The 14594-nt window shown below is 42.3% G+C and overlaps 1 protein-coding gene and 1 non-coding gene across 2 annotated transcripts; one reads left to right on the forward strand and one right to left on the reverse strand.

Moving 5' to 3' along the window:
- Positions 1-214: 214 nt before the first annotated feature.
- LOC132501313 (U6 spliceosomal RNA) lies at positions 215-321 on the forward strand. Its single transcript, XR_009534219.1, has one exon. It is a non-coding gene; the product is annotated as a U6 spliceosomal RNA (small nuclear RNA).
- A 4599-nt stretch (positions 322-4920) lies between these two features.
- On the reverse strand, positions 4921-6193 carry NPY1R (neuropeptide Y receptor Y1). Its single transcript, XM_060097883.1, has 2 exons — positions 5495-6193; positions 4921-5385 (listed from the first exon to the last, which is right to left on the reverse strand). Exons 1-2 carry the CDS (start codon positions 6191-6193, stop codon positions 4921-4923), a joined length of 1164 nt encoding a protein of 387 aa, XP_059953866.1.
- Between the last annotated feature and the right edge of the window lie 8401 nt (positions 6194-14594).

Below are 14594 nucleotides of genomic sequence, written 5' to 3' on the forward strand. Positions count from 1 at the left end.
GGGAAAGCAGATTTGTACTGATAACCCTTGCGTGGGACAGATCTGTGTCTCAACTCTGCATCTGGGCCTGAATCACCACGATTAGGAATCTGTGTTAACTCTCAGAGGATGGTTTTGAAAATATCTATTTTTTACCTTTCTGAGGTTGTTTAGGATCAAGGCAGGTCCGCACTACAGAAAAAAGTTAAGAATGACCCAATAACAAAAAGATAGGGTGCTTGCTTGGGCAGCACATATACTAAAATTGGAACGCTACAGAGAAGATTAGCATGGCCCCTGTGCAAGGATGACATGCAAAATCATGAAACACTCCATATTTTAGTAAGTCAGAGAAAAAAGAATATCATATATTAATGCATATATGTGAAATCTGAAACACTTGGTATAGACGATCTTATTTACAAAGCAGAAATAGAGACACAGAAGTAGAAAACCAACGTATGGATACCAAGGGGGAAGGGGGGGTGTGGGTTGAATTGGGAGATGGGGATTGACATATATACACTATTGATACTATGTATAAAATAGATAACTAATGAGAACCTACTGTACAGCACAAGGAACTCTACTCAATGCTCTGTGGTGACCTAAATGGGAAGGAAATCCAAAAAAGAGGGGATATACGTATATGTATATGTTTAGCTGATTCACTTTGCTGTACAGTATAAACCAACACAATATTGTAAAGCAACTACACTCCAACAAAAATTAATTTTAAAAAAAGATAGTGACACAGAGGTGGGGGAATCAGGCAGAATCTGGCACGTGGGAAATGTTCTCAGTGTCTGTCAAAGGCTCATCGTCAGAAGCCAAATTGCCTGGATTTGAATCCTGGCTGTCATTTACCAGATGAGAGACATTGGATGAATTCCAAAACATCTCTGTGCCTCGGTTTCCTCTTCTGAAACGTGAGGAAAGCATTAGCTGTACTTTATAGGGTAATTTGTGATAAGTGCTAAGTATGTGATAATTTTTTTTTTTTTTCGGTACGCGGGCCTCTCACTGTTGTGACCTCTCCCGTTGCGGAGCACAGGCTCCAGATGCGCAGGCTCAGTGGCCATGGCTCAAGGGCCCAGCCGCTCCAGGGCATGTGGGATCCTCCAGGACCGGGACACGAACCCACGTCCCCTGCATTAGCAGGCGGACTCTCAACCACTGCGCCACCAGGGAAGCCCAAAGTATGTGATAATTTTGATTGAAAATAATAGCAATGAAAATAAACCCATTGTAGAATTATATGTTTAAAAATATATATGTATTCACATCCTTACAATCTGTTGCATGTACATACACACAAATATATTAATAAAGGAATCATTAAATGAAAGAAATTTGAGAAATCTTACTCATTTGCCCTAGAAAGCTATGCTCTCCTTCTCATAGGCTCCAACTCTTAAGTCTGACATGTTGTTTGATGGCCCATGGGGATAAGTAGACAAAGAAAATCGGGAGACTATGAAAGAATTCATGCTCACTGAGAAACTACATTCCAGAAGAATCCCTGATTGTTGAGAAAGCAATCCCAGCTGTGAGGAAAGACCTAGTAATGCCAAGGAACTCTCTGAACAAGGCTAGAGTTATCCCTGGAACTCCAGCTCAAGTTGGCCTCTTTCCACCACTTTCACTGTTGTGGAGGAATACTTTGTCAAAATACACGTTTACTTGGCTGTCAAATTTTGAAGGTATAGTATAATGTGCATGTATATAACCTTGGAAATTTGTGGAATAGAAGAGTATAATATGCACGTATATATCCTTGGAAATTTTGAAGGTATAGTATAATGTGCATGTATATATCCTTGGAAATTTGTGGATGAGAATATTCAGTTAACAGTAAAGAAATAAAGGTGGTGTGAATAATGAAGTACCATTTTAAGTGGAATTATTTGAAAAGGGAATTCTTGTAATCATCATGGCCATTTTCCCTCCACTCTTCTACTTCAGTCTTTTCTGCAGCTGAAATCAGAAAGAAGGTGAATGGTATTATGTCCTAATAATGTCACTTGTAAGGAAAGAAAAATGATCTCCTAAAACTCTATCATAGGTTCAGCACACCGATGGGTTTGGCATCACTGGCCAGACCTTGGTTTGGCTCCTGCTGCACCTGCTACGCAGGGAAGGGCTCAAACTTTTCAACTTGAGCTTCGGTTGTCTCTTCTGTAATGTGGTCACATCAGTCATGCATCCTCCCACGTACTTAAGCCCTTGACATAGTACTTGCACAGGTGTTTTAAAATGCTGGCTATTATTTTCTTCTAAATTTATATAAGCTACATTATAATTATGCTCTTGTACTAAGCCAACAATTGATTTTTATTCTAAAGAAAACCCAATGGTTTGTATTTATTTATTTTTAAAATAAATTTATTTATTTATTTATTTTTGGCTGCATTGGGTCTTCATTGCTGTGTGTGGGCTTTCTCTAGTTGTGGTGAGCGGGGACTACTCTTCCTTGTGGTGCGTGGGCTTCTCATTGCGGTGGCTTCTCTTGCTGCGGAGCACGGGCTCTAGGCACGCGGGCTCAGTAGGTGTGGCTCGCGGGCTCTAGAGAGCAGGCTCAGTAGCTGTACAGGGGATTAGCTGCTCTGCGCCATGTGGGATCTTCCCTGACTAGGGATTGAACCAGTGTCCCCTGCACTGGCAGGCAGATTCTTAACCACTGCGCCACCAGGGAAGTCCTGGTTTGTTTGTATTTGACATGCATGTTTATTTCTTCTTGAATCACAGTGGATCTGTGGTCGACCCTAGACTTCACTACTAGTTCATCGACGTCTCTAGATAAAAGAGAAGAATTTGGTATTCAGGTCATTATTTATAAAAAGCTAAGGAATCAGCAGCCTACATGGCTAAATGAAGATTTTAGAAATGGTATCTCAGCAAATGTGCTAACAAGAATGCACCTGCATTTTCAGGCTGTTCTCAAGCAGCAGTTTGTTTCCATAGCACCTAAGTAGAGAAAGACAAAATCTCCCATTCATTCCCCAAAGCAGAAAACACCAGGTAGTTTCAAATTCCAGGTTTTGGTAAGGAAAGATGTTGATATTTTCCAATACACATTAAAGGTTGGTTTTAGAATTTTTTTCCTTTAACTAAAAGTTAACTAAAAGTCATTCTTAGGCTATAATTTGAACTCATATTAACGTTCAATGCAAAAGACTGATACTTGTCTTACAAGACAAATCGTGCAAGTTTCTAAAATCTAAAATGTCATTTTTCTTAGTTTAGAAAGGAAAGTGACATAATAGAAAACACCTCCTTGTTAAAGATGAACCTAGGAGGAGGAGTCCAAGAAAATTTCAGAATGTAAAGTCAGTACGATCAATAATGAGAGGGAAGGATTTGTGTCATTATTTATTCATTCAGTTGTTTAAAAAAATTTTTTTTAACCTTCTAGGCACATGGCACTTTGCTAAATGCACTGGGACACAGAATCATGTAAAACAGTCTCTGCCTTCATGAAGCTTCAGGAAGCCAAGGAGAGAGGCTGGACAATCAAGGGTTATACCACAGGGTAGAAAATGCTTCATCAGCAAGCAGAGGATGCTGCAGAACTTCATGGGAGGGAAGACAAGGGGCTAAAAAAGGAAAAAAAAAAAAAAGAGGCTAAAGAAAGTCACAAAAGAGACTATTCAGAAAAAGCAGAAACAATTTTAATAAAGAAAATGTCTGCCCTTCTAAAATCAAACACATTTAATACTATGTCTGTATAATACATCAAAGATATGTCTTGTTCTTTAAAACATCTTCCCTTCCAATGATTCTGAGGCTTCATCATGATTACAGGGTACATGAAATGAAGTATATTAACATGTCACAACCCCTCAGTACATAGTGCATGATTGGTAAGATTCCACATGCACGCAGTTCACACAAGTTAACATGAGCTACGTGAGGTGTCCTCAATTTTCCTGTATTTACCCCTGCTACCCAGGGTGAACATTCTTTCAACACTGTACCTTGGTGTCCTTTGAAAGATGGACATTGAAAGTTAAAAATGAGTTAGTATATAGGCACTGATGTATAGAAAATACACTTTGTGGTTATATATATCGTAAGCTGGAAATAAATGCCTTTGAATTACGTGTATATTTATGCTAGGAAGCTTGACAAACACTGAACAGTCTGTGAAGAATGGAAAGCCTCTTGATCATCAATTCAAATAAATATAATCCAACCATATGCAGCAACACTAATTTACTTGTTAAACGAACTACTCTGAAATCATTTGGTTGTCAGGTACCAAGATAGTTTTAAAGTTAGGGAACTTCTGTCCCACTTAATCCTTGTGGGTGGCCCAATTCCCCAAGATATTCACAGCTGAGAAGTATTTTTAAATGTATTTTTTATCTTACGTGATAATCAATTAGGAGCAAATGAAATCCTGTCTTAAAATTTCAAAAAAATGCAAATCACTTTTGAATGACTTCAGACTAGGCATACAGGACACAGACTCTCTTTTAGCTCACACCCTGAATGCTGCTTTTGCATGCCATCACCTCTGTAACAGGCTGAAGCTTGATGCCTAACCTTACACAGGACTGCCCAATCTACTGACGATCTCATCGAACAAGGATGGCCCAATCAAGCGAGAGCATCAGGTGTAGTGCTTCTAAAGTCAGTGAACAGTAATACTTTAAAGAAGTTTCCTTCTAATAAATACAATATAAAAGCCTTTCTATTCTATGCATAAGTTTACAAAAAAGCACTTCAAAGATGTCTGGTCAAAACTATCGCCAGAAGATTCCAAAGCCCACACGTTTTGTTCCAAATATAACAGCTACTACAAAAGCAGTAAAAAGCAAGACAAGAAAATCTTGATCTTTCTTCAATGATTTCAACCTTATTCCTTGGGAGAACAGGGAATTAAAGTCTGTTGCGGGCTGTGCTTGGTTTTAAGCAGATGTCACCTGGGACCAAATGCTACAGCAGGTTCAGATTTTTTTCATTATCATCACTGTGGATCTTTTTAAGCGTGACTGGGCTTGGTTGCTTCAGAGACGTCTTAGAAACATCCGTGTGAATGGTGGACATGGCGATGGTCTCGTAGTCGTCATCCTGAGACCGGAAATCACAAAAGTTAAAGAAGAACTGCAGGTCTCTCTGGAAGTTTTTGTTCAGGAAGCCATAAAATATGGGGTTGACACAGGTGGAGATCATGGCTGTGAGGTGGCAGAGCAGGAATAACAGATTATGGTTGCACGTAGCAATGATCTGATGATTCCAGTCGAACACGGTGTTGAAGATGGTGAGTGGCAGCCAGCAGACCGCAAACGCTACCACGATGGACAGCAGCATGATGTTGATTCTTTTGGTTTCACTGGACCTGTACTTACTGTCTCTCATCTTGTCCATCATGTTGTTTCTTCTTTTTAAGCGTATATATATCTACAGGAGGAAAAAAATAAAGAGTTCAAATAGAATCACTCATTGAATGAGGACTCTTGGAGAAAGAAGGTAAAAATGGAAATGGTGGCGGGGGGGGATGTTTTCTTACCTTGAAGTAGCAAATAAATATAAAACAGAGTGGGCCAAAATACTGCAGCACCAAGAGAAGAGTGGTGTAAGACAACCGGTGAGAGTCTGATGGAAATTTATCAAAGCAGACGTACTTGTCCTTGAACGCATCAAGGGTCACATTTTGGAACGGTTCATCCGTCAATACTTGGTAGATCAGGAAGGGCAGAGAAGAAGCCACAGCAAGGACCCAGATGACAGCAATGCCTACGTAAGCATGTCTATTACTTGGTCTCCAGCCCCGTGGATTGATGATCAGCTGATGCCGTTCCACGGCAATGAGGACCAGAGAGAAGATAGACACAGTGATGGAAACACACTGCACAAAAGGGTTCAACTTGCACATTGCCTCACCAAAAACCCAGTGGTCCATCAACGTGTAGACAAACGTGAAGGGGAGACACATGATAGCAACAAGCAAGTCTGAGAAGGAAAGGTTCACAATCAAGATGTTGGTGACATTTCTCAACTCCTTTTGTTTCAAGATGATGATGATCAAGGCCAGGTTTCCAGAGACCCCAAGAATGATCACAGCTCCATAAGCAAGAGCTAACGTGAATATCATGGCCAAGGGCAGATGACAATCGTCATTTTCGAAAGCCAAAAACTGGGAATTCTTCTCTGAAAAATTATAATAGATTGAACGATTTTCTACCTGGGAAAATAACGTTGAATTCATTTTGACTGGTTTGGCTATTACAGATGACTTTAGACAAATGGACAATATGTTTCCTCAAAGCAGGTCAAAGACTCAACTTATTTTTATTCTCCATATTGGAATCCATTTCTCAAAATTATTCTGAATTCTTCATTCCCTTGAACTGAACAACCTGTAAAGAGAAAACGACCAATTGCATTACTAATTTTATTGACGGCAGTCAAAACGAATTCTGATTCATGGTACCGTTTAAAGTGAAGATACTGAAATAAACAAAATGTATTCTATATATACATCTTTTTAAATAGTAGAAACAGTGCAAACAATTTGAAAAAAAACTTTAGTAATACTTTTAACTTGATGTGCTTTCACATTGTTTCAGCAAAATGCAGTGGTCTGTACATTAGTAAGGTGTTTTTGAATCTCATGCCCAAAGTCTTACATAAATGACCATCAGCACATTCCTAAACATTGTAGGAATATGAAGGTATAAAAAAAAAGGACAGATTAAAACATATGAAAAAGATATGACACCAACAAAGAAAAAAAATTTACCTAATTCTTCCTCTTACTATAAAAAAGAAAGAATTTATCAAGTTGTAGTAATAGTCCCACCAACACTGAACTGCTCTTTAAGGAGATGAACGATACAGTGAAACATCAAGAAACTTTGTCCTGTGAAGGACTGCTGAAGGAAAAGAAGATGTTTAATCCAGAAAAGACTCACTAGGAAGGGTACAAACATCTTCTCACATTGGAATGGGTAGCATGTGGTCCCTGGCTTGTGGCTCAGAATCTTATGTCCTCTCAAGTTAGAAGTCGGACCAAGGGAAGTGGATTACCTTAAAAATATTTCACGTCATTATGAGGAACAAAAGTTTAATCACATGGAATGAACTACCTGTAAACCAGCAAGTTCTCCACATGCAACAGTTTGTAAGTACTACTCGAAAGGCTTGGGGAAGTTCTCACATTGTGTAGGAGATTCAACTGGGTAACTCTGAAGCTCTTTCTGACTTTAAGATTCTATAATATTATTAACATGTCAGAAGCTTTCAAAGGATTTCTAAGGTTTTCTTCATGGAAATATCCTCCCTCCCCACTAGACTGTATACAGATACAATCCAGGGATCTAAATTTTAGTCGTACTTTTGATCTTTCACAGCATTTTGTGATAGGAATACTCTTTTCTTACCAACAAAACAAATCACAGACAAGAGTCCTTGTAGAGCTTAAAAGCTCCTTTAAAAAAAAAATCTCTGATTTCCCTTGTTATTAAGTAAATATATGAGATGGGGTTTCTAATGTTAATTAACAGGCCATTGTGCCTGCGTTAAGAAACAGAATTGCATTTCTTTCTTCTGTGAGAATGATAAAGGAAATTATGCAGAATTACTTCCATTGAAAAGGAGACAAGAACTTTAATGAACAAAATATGCTTTTGCCTTTTAAGTGATGCCACTATTGAACCTGTCCTTGGGTACTTTTGCTTTCTAGAATATGGGGTGTTTTTTATTATAAAACTACAACTTATAAAACTGAAGAATAAAAAGAAAGGTTGTTACCACTTAGTGAGAATGAAAGCATCGGGACTAGGAAAGGTATCAAGTGTGAACATTATAGAAACGTTCTCCCCTCTTCTTGTCAACAGCCTGGAAAGACTCCTGAACTTCCCTGGCAACACACTTTTCTCTCAAGAATACCAAAGAGAGAGAATATCTGTGTCTCTCAGTGTCTGAGAACAAACCTGGAGCAAGCAAGTGCTAATCTAAAAATTCTTTGGAAATTTCGCACTAAAGAATTCAAGAAAATTTCGCATCGTACATCCTAGTCAGGTTGCTGGCAAGATATTTAACGTCACTGCGCAGGTATCTGAGTTTTTCTTCATTAGTAGAACTAGCATGACAGGAAAATGCATCCTCTAACTCCCTACCCACGGCTCCCCGTCTTCACACAGTGTCAGGTGAGACACACAAGGTAGGGACCACTGAGCCTCCTGGACCTGACACTTGAAGACCGCTACTCTGCCTTACACTCCCGGTCTAACAACCCCACGGGGCATGTTCTGTGCCAGGCGGGCAGGTCCCTTCACAGTCACCAAGCGTCCTGGCCCGTTTTAGCTTCTGCATCTTCGCCTCTGCAACGTCTCATCACGCATCCAAATTCTACCCATCTTTCAAAGCACCATTTAGTCCCTTGGATCCTGAACTGGCTCTTCACAACTGTAATATTGCCTCTTGAAGGTAGGTACTATGTATATTTCACACTACTTTGCGAATATTAGATTTAGAATAAAAGTGTGTTGATGACACAGTAGGTGCACAGATAGAATAATAGGTTCTTGTGTGATTGATATTAACATCAATAGGTGAATTCTATTGTCGACTGAAAAAAATCCACAGTCTAAAAGTTGAGAGTTATGTTTTATTCGGCGGACTCGCTAAGGACTCAAGCCCGGGAGGCAGCCTGTCAGATGCTCTGAGGGACGGCTCGGAAGAGGTCAGGGAGCAGCCGGGATATACAGGAGTTTTTGCAAGAAAAGGCAGGTAGCTGGAATGTCAAAAGATTGCTGTACATTAAAGAAAACCAGACATCTCAAGTTAATGAATTTAGCACTTTTCTATATATGGGAAGATACAAGAGTCTGGGCTCATTGAAATATTATCTGGAGCCAGTATCCTGTTCTTTCACATCCAGAATCCCCTCAGGTGCACCGTCCAGGGTGACTGCAGGGGCTGATGGCTTGATGCCCGCAACATCCTTTGTTTACTGATACGGCAGGCGGCAGGGGACATTCTTGTCCACACTATCATAGTCCTTTGACATGCCAAATGGATGTTAATTATAAGAGCCATTTTACTAGGTCAGGTACATGGTGTGTGGGGAGGGGAATGTTCCACTTTGTGCAAAAAAAAAAAAAAAAAAGGAATTGTTTCTGAAAGAGAATTCATTCATCCAATAAATATTTATTGAACACTATTTTGTGTCAGGCAGGGTTTTAGTGGAGACAGTAGTGAGGTTCCCATTGAGTTTCTAGTCTCGTGTGCAGAAGCAGACAAGAAAAAATAAATCAGTGAAAGAGACAGGACACAAGACAGTAGTAAGTGCCATGGAGAAAAATAAAGCAAGGAAGGGGACCTGGGATTGTCGGGGGGTGGGGGGGTGGAGGGGGGAAGGCCTCTGACTGCCAGAGAAGATGGCGTGTGAGTTAAGACCCGACAGGGAGGAAGGAAGCCAGACAGATGCCTCAGGGATGCATCCCCTGTGGAAATAGCAAACATGAAATCTTTACGACTGGAGTGTGCTTGGTGTGCTGAACAGATGAGAAGTGAAATAAATGAGGGAGAGACTATAGGGAAGTAGCGGGGTGGGTAAGCAGGGGAGCAACAGACTCTGCAGGGCCTTACTCCGTGGGACAGTCTTCGACTTTTTCTCTGAGAAAGATGAGGACTCCCTGGAGAGTCTTTGGTAAAGGCATGAAGTTCTATGGCTTGTTTTAAAATTATTGCTCTAGCTGTTGTTTGCAAGGACTTAAGACAGGAGAGAGAAGTAGGGAGATTCATTTAGAGGCTAGTGGAATAATCCAGGTGAGAGATAATGGAGGCACAGACCAAGGTGTTTGCAGTAAAAAGGAAGAAAGTTTATATCTACCAACTGACTTTGACAAAATTCACTGCATATGGGACTTAACGCAAACACTTATTAAATTATTACAATTTATGGGCTACAAAGTTTTCTTGCAGATGAATTTAGGTTAAATATACTGAAACTCTACTCTGATCCCTTTGAAATTATATTTGCTGGACATATCCTGTGAGAAATAGCAGTTTTCTTACTAAGTAGAAGTTAACTTAGCTTATACAGAAAATGCAAACTTTACATTTTTTTAATGTATTTGAAATCAGACTCCTTTGCTAAGTGCATGTCATTCCAGTTGGGTAAAACAGTTCTGCATTGGATAAAATGTGTATTTCCAGCCTACTGTAGTATAATCTCAAGCATGAATAATTGTCAGAAAATAATACTGAGAAAGAATTTACACACGTCATCTTTGACAAGGAAAATGATTTGATATTTACTATTCCAATATATATTTCTAAAGTAAGGTATGCAACTACAGGCACTGCAAAAATGAAGGGTTGTTGCAACTCACTATAGCTGCCATGTGCCTTTAGAGACAAAGCAGAGACACTACATATATCCAGCTGGCAAATTAGCCCCCTTCCAAAGGGAAATTTGCTTCTCCATTCCAATTTGAATGCTGGCCTTTACTGCTTGCTGTTCTTAGAGCCGTTACTGCCTGAGAATACAGCTTTCTGGTCATAACCTGCTGCAGATAAATTTTGTCATATACTCTGAACTGGCTGCTTAACTCCCTTGTTTTTGGAAAAGAAATGTCAGCCTTGCTACATGCATCCTCCCAAAGTTACTGCTAGTTTATTCACATGAGTTACATAATTCTCTGTTCCTTTCCCTTCCAGGAGGGCTTGCTCAACTGACAGCTGCCTTGAAACAATAAGGAAAGACTAATAAAGCAGGAGTCACCCACCGAAAAGCGCTCAGTCTTTGGTCATGGGTGAGGAACCCGGCCGACAGCTTTCTGCTCTCACCGGGGAAGCAGCCTGCAGTCCAGGGACTGACAGCCGCTGTTGCTGGGACTCCCCTTCAGGCAGAGACAGGCAAGCTCCGTGCTCTCCGGCCCCCGCCTGTGTGCCACCCGACAAGTTATGCTTTCCCATAGGGTCCTGGTGGGCACGGCAAATCTGAGAACTCTTTAAAAAAAAAAAAAAAAGGAATGTCAAGACACACTTCCTCACTCTCCCCTCTCCTCCCCTAGGTTTTTCCTGAGTTACCAAACTCAGGAAATGGGATGTGTTAAATCAGAATTCCTGTCGGCACGCTTACGCGCCCACCTTTTCATATCGCGTAACTAGGTCTATTGCCCCACACTGTCCTCATTCCTAATACTCCCTCCCTCCCCGCCCCCCCCCCCCCATACACACACACTTGCCACCCATTTGTCAGACGTCTCTACCCATAATGATGAGACTGGCAAAGCAGAAAACATCCACAACAACCAGAACCAAACAAGCATAGCCCAAACTTGGTTGACGCTGGCCCAACATCAGTCCTTAGAACATTCGCCTCTCTCCAATCTACCTGGAGACCAGCGGGCCACTCTTAGGCCACTTCCCTCTCCAGTCCATCCGCAATCTCCTACCCAGCCGCGCTCCACCACCACCGGTGGAAAGGAGCTGAAGAGTTGGACGATGGAAACTCGGAAGTAGGGGACAGTACGATGTCTCCTGGGGACGCAGCGCCAGGCTGGAGGGGCCAGCACCGGGGGGCAGGGCTCGACGCAGCCCGCGCGCGGGGCGCCCACCGGGGCCCCGGGCCGCTCCCCGCGCACAAGTGCGGCACGCAGGGCGAAGGCCGACCCGCGAGCCCTCCTCCCCCGGCCGTCCCAGCAGCGCGTTCCTCCGCAAAAGCTCAGCGCGGCCGCGCCGCGGAGGCTCGGGAAAGATGCCAAAGGCGGCGAAGGAGGGAGGACGACGTCTCACCAGAGGCCGAGTAGGGGGACTCGGACCCCGCAGGGAACCCCCGTAGAGAGACGTCGGCCCCGCACCGCAGGCGGTCCCGGGTGGCCGGTGGTTTGGAGCACCTCGCAACCCGCCCGCGCGGGGACCGAACCGAAGGCTGCCTGCGCCCCCGCCGCTCCCCAGAGCTCGTTTCGGGACTCGCGTGCCCTTTCTTCCTCTCTCATCCTTCACCCCATCGGTGACAGATCCCTCTAAAGTCAGTCCTTTCCAAGGTGTACTCTTGGAACTTACCCTCTCTGCCGGATCCGTCTTTTAGCCCGATGATTATAAAGCGGGAAGGGCGATCGTGGAAGGGAGCGGAGCGGGAAGGAAAGCTCGCGGGTGTTTCTCCGGCTCAAAGCCTAAAGGTTGGTGGGGAGGGGAAGAGCCGCCCTTGCAGCGGAGCTCCACCTCGTCCTGGCCACGTGACAGCCCCCGGGCGGCGCCGCAGCCCCCCGCACCCCTCCCTGGGAATTCGGGGGACAGCGCGGGAGCCGCGCGCGCTGTCGGACCGCGCGCCCGGGGCGGGGGTGCGCGCTCGGCGCTCGGCGGGGCCGGGAAGGGAGGCCCTGCGCTGGGCTGAGGTCGCGCCCGCGCGCCGTCGCTGGCGGTCGGTGCCACCTCGCGGCGGAGGCTGAGCCGGCGGTGCGGGCAGCGGCGCGAAACCCAGCTCCGGGGAAGGGGACGCGAAGCCCACCGCGACTGCGCCGCTGGTGCGTGCCTAGCCTCTCCTGTGACGTCCGGAGGTTTCTCACGCTGGAGCAAGAAGTTTTTCCTTTTTAGCAGTGAACAAAGAGAAGACCTTAAAGAAGCAAAAGTAGTGAATCTCCGATAAGATGGAAGGGTGGGTTTTTTTTTTTTTTTTTTTTTAAGTCCTTCTTTCTCTCCGCTAGAAAAATGCGTTGAGGCAGATTTGTTCCCGGCACCGAGCTGCTCCTTTCAGGGAAGCACGAGGAGAGGAGCATTTTCTTGCGGGTCAGAAAGAGTCAGTGCCATTTCCACGGTACTTAATCTACTACCGTGCAGAACAATATGAAGGAATAAAAGAACAGAAGGTACACAGAGCACGTTGACGGTGCAAAGCCATCCTGGTGCCTGATGGTTCAAGCTAATTGCTGATACACTGACCTCAGGTGTTTTACATACTTCTACTCTACTTCGAAAAGCCAAAGTTGTGTAACCACACACACACACACACACACACACACACACAGAGTGATTACTGATGTAGATGAATACAACCTCTTCCAAATCAAACTTTCAAGTAATAAAGAGTCTTCCTAATAAAGATACAGGACACTGCCTACGAGATGCATACAAGTTTCATTACATAACAACCATGATCGCAATCTGTCTTCAAACTAAAAGCAGAACAAAATTCTGAGACAAATGGAATTACTTGAACTTCGTTGAAAAATGTTTTATTTCTCTAGTTATTAGACTGAATAAATACTATTTAAAGCTCAGTAGAAACTCTCATTCATTTATATAAATTATGATGTACACAATCTCTGTTGTCCTCCTCCCCGCCGGGAAAGGTTTCTAAAATATTTGTCATTAGGTATAGTTTTATAAAGTTGGAAAGGGATTATGACCAAGAATCGATATATCACAATCAGGTAATAAATGCACTCTAACAACATATATGAGCATATATTTTTTAAAAGCCCACGAGTGATTAAGGAATAGTAAAATGGCACATATATTTTCTTTCTTTTTCTTTTTCTTTTTTTAACCAAGGATGAAAATATAAAACATAATTTAGGAATTTCAGTTATTTAAAGAGCAATAAATCATTTAGGTTTCTATTCACTCTCTGTTTATCCCTTAAGTCACATTCTGTTCATAGAAGCAAATTTACCCGAAGGTCTTCATCATCTAATTGGCTCTTTTTAGTCTGCTGCAAGAATTACAAATGAAATAATTTAATTCTCTGAAAAGAATACATTTTTAGGTAAACGTTTTTGCTATATCAGGAAATATTTTGGATTTAAGCATATAATTTGGACTCATTAAAAGACACTTTCCTTTCTGTTTTCCAAAAATACTAATAAAAGCATGTCTGCAAGAATACCTGAATTACTATGGCCATTGTATTTTGTCATCTTATTAATTTTTATAAAGTGCTCCCCAAGTCCAATTTATAAAGCTGTATTCTTTTTTTTTTAATTTACTTATTTATTTTTGGCTGCGTTGGGTCTTCGTTGCTGTGCGTGGGCTTTCTCTAGTTGCAGCGAGCGGGGGCTACTTTTCCTTGTGGTGCGCGGGCTTCTCATTGTGGTGGCTTCTCTTGTTGCAGAGCACAGGCTCTAAACACATGGGCTTCAGTAGCTGTGGCACACAGGGTCAGTAGTTGTGGCTTGCAGACTCTAGAGTGCAGGCTCAGTAGTTGTGGTGCACGAGCTTAGTTGCTCCGCGGCATGTGGGATCTTCCCGGACCAGGGATCAAACCCCTGTCCCCTGCATTGGCAGATGGATTCTTAACCACTGTACCACCAGGGAAGTCCCTAAAGCTGTATTCTTGAGACATTAATAACAAATACCAATCTTTGAAAGATCATTGCTCTCAAAGACTTTTTTTCTATGTCAAATTTTGCGATGTAAAGGGAAGTTTTGAATGCTGAACAAAAACATCAAATTTATACAATTCTCTAGGAATATCATTTACTAAAGACTCTTTCCAATGTGTAAACTAGAAAACTTAAGCATAGTATAATAACCAAATACAACATAAGATCCTCGTATAATGTAATCTAATGGAAGATTTGAAATAAACAAAGTAACATGAGTTGCTCAGAAAATATGTGTTAAAGAATAATCTGAATTCCTCAGAAGATGTGCTT

Source organism: Mesoplodon densirostris, chromosome 1, assembly GCF_025265405.1.
Source record: "Mesoplodon densirostris isolate mMesDen1 chromosome 1, mMesDen1 primary haplotype, whole genome shotgun sequence".
Classification (NCBI taxonomy): Eukaryota; Metazoa; Chordata; class Mammalia; order Artiodactyla; family Ziphiidae; genus Mesoplodon; species Mesoplodon densirostris.